This window comes from Apium graveolens, chromosome 4 (assembly GCF_009905375.1).
Source record: "Apium graveolens cultivar Ventura chromosome 4, ASM990537v1, whole genome shotgun sequence".
Classification (NCBI taxonomy): Eukaryota; Viridiplantae; Streptophyta; class Magnoliopsida; order Apiales; family Apiaceae; genus Apium; species Apium graveolens.
The window spans coordinates 245,455,797-245,457,601 of record NC_133650.1 but is presented as its reverse complement, the minus strand read 5'-3'; the positions used below and the strand labels follow the sequence as shown (position 1 = coordinate 245,457,601).

The 1,805-nt window shown below is 48.3% G+C and overlaps 1 protein-coding gene across 1 annotated transcript; it reads left to right on the top strand.

Annotated features, from left to right (window-relative positions):
- The first annotated feature begins 748 nt into the window (after positions 1 to 748).
- On the top strand, positions 749 to 1,315 carry LOC141719478 (uncharacterized). Its single transcript, XM_074521861.1, has one exon. It carries the CDS (start codon positions 749 to 751, stop codon positions 1,313 to 1,315), a length of 567 nt encoding a protein of 188 aa, XP_074377962.1.
- Positions 1,316 to 1,805: the final 490 nt, after the last annotated feature.

Sequence of the window (1,805 nt, the reverse complement as noted above, 5' to 3'; positions counted from 1 at the left end):
AAGCGGGGATGGTCACCAATCTGGATAAAATCAAAGCAATGAGCTTCCTCATGGCGGGGCTAGACCCCTATAAAGGTAAAAAGCTTCGCTCATCTCTTTACGATTTTCACCCAAAATCCCTAAATGATATATATGTAAGAGGCGAGAATATTCGCCGAAAGATGAAAAGTATTGGGGGATATAAAGACTCAAGAAGGGACGACCGATCAAAGCGAACCGACAGATATGAGGGCTCAAGATCAGGATCTGACCGGAGTTATAGCAGAAAGGAAGGAAGGAAACAGATCGTGGGGCCGAACGACGTCGAGATAGAGATTCGGCCGTGTTCACTCCTTTGAATGCGCCAATCTCCAAGATTCTCCATGAGATAAAGGGCAAACCAGGATTCGTTCGCCCCGCCAAGATGAAGGTTCCAAACCACAAGAAAAATCCCGATAAGTATTGTGACTATCACAGGGACAAGGGGCATAACACTGATGAATGCTATCACCTCAAGAAGCTCATTGAGCGCATGATCAAAGACGGCGAGCTTAATCAGTTCGTCCGAGATCTGAGAGATAGATTGGGGCCGAAGGAGAACCCAGAGGAGGAAGTAGAGGCCGATGAGCCAGAGCGAAGGGACAGGATACGGGGTGAAGTGAAAACTATATCTGGGGGAAGCATCCTGGATAAGGATAGCAAGACAGCAAAGAAGAAGTATGTCCGACAGGTGTACAATCTGTATTAATTCGGACAGGCAAAGCCCCACATGCCCATAACCTTCAGCACTGAAGACTATGAGGATGTCATTCGCCCGCACGAGGACCCTATGATCATCAATCCTATTATCAGACAGAACAAGATATGGAAAGTGATGGTGGATACCGGCAGCTCGGCCAATATACTATTCCACAAAACCTACTGTAAGATGAACTTGGCGGGAGAGCAACTAGAGCCCTGTAACGAGGCTCCCCTTTATGCCATCGGAGGACATCCTATTCAGTTCGAAGGAATGATTACTCTTCCAGTCCTCCTGGGCAAGTTGCCATATACCGCCGAGAAGCTGGTGAAGTTCTATGTGGTTCGGATTGAAAGCCCGTATAATGCAATATTTGGCAGGCCCTTCTTATCAACTTTCGAAGCAGTGGAGTCTATACCCCACCTCAAACTCAAGTTCCCAACTGAAAAAGGGGTAGGAAAAATGAGGGGAGATCTAGAAAACCGCCCGAATCATTGCTCGAAGACCTTGAGAAGGATCAGGAATATGAAGGACCGGACGGAACCGGGAAGAGGAAGCGGGCAGAGTCCAAACCCAGCGGAAGCCGGGAAACATTGAACATTGAGTTGGAGAAATTTGTGGCCGATCTCTCGAGCCCTATTGCCGAACCCGCAGCAGAGACCGAAGAAGTGGAATTGTACGCGGGCCATTCGGGAAAGATGGTCCGGATTGGCAAAAATATGGGGCGGATCTGAAGGCGAAGGTAATAGCTGTCATCCGGCAATACCATGATGTGTTCGCCTGGGGGCCCGAAGATATGCCCGGATTGGATCCCAAGACGGAAATGCATTGCTTGAATGTGCAGCCTGAGGCCAAGCTGGTAAAGCAGAAGAAGAGGACATTTGCAGTCGAACGACAGAAGGTAATAGAAGCCGAAGTGGAAAAACTTTTAGAAGCCAAATTTATCGAGGAGATCGAGTATCCTGACTGGCTAGCCAATATGGTGGTCGTAAAGAAGTCAAATGGGAAATGGAGGATGTGCGTGGATTACACGGATCTCAACAAAGCATGTCCGAAGGATCACTACCCTTTGCCTAACATCGACCAA

What these genes read in the sequence shown, in the direction of transcription:
- LOC141719478 (XM_074521861.1), top strand. Translation starts at nt 749, where the DNA reads ATGCCCATAACCTTCAGCACTGAAGACTATGAGGATGTCATTCGCCCG.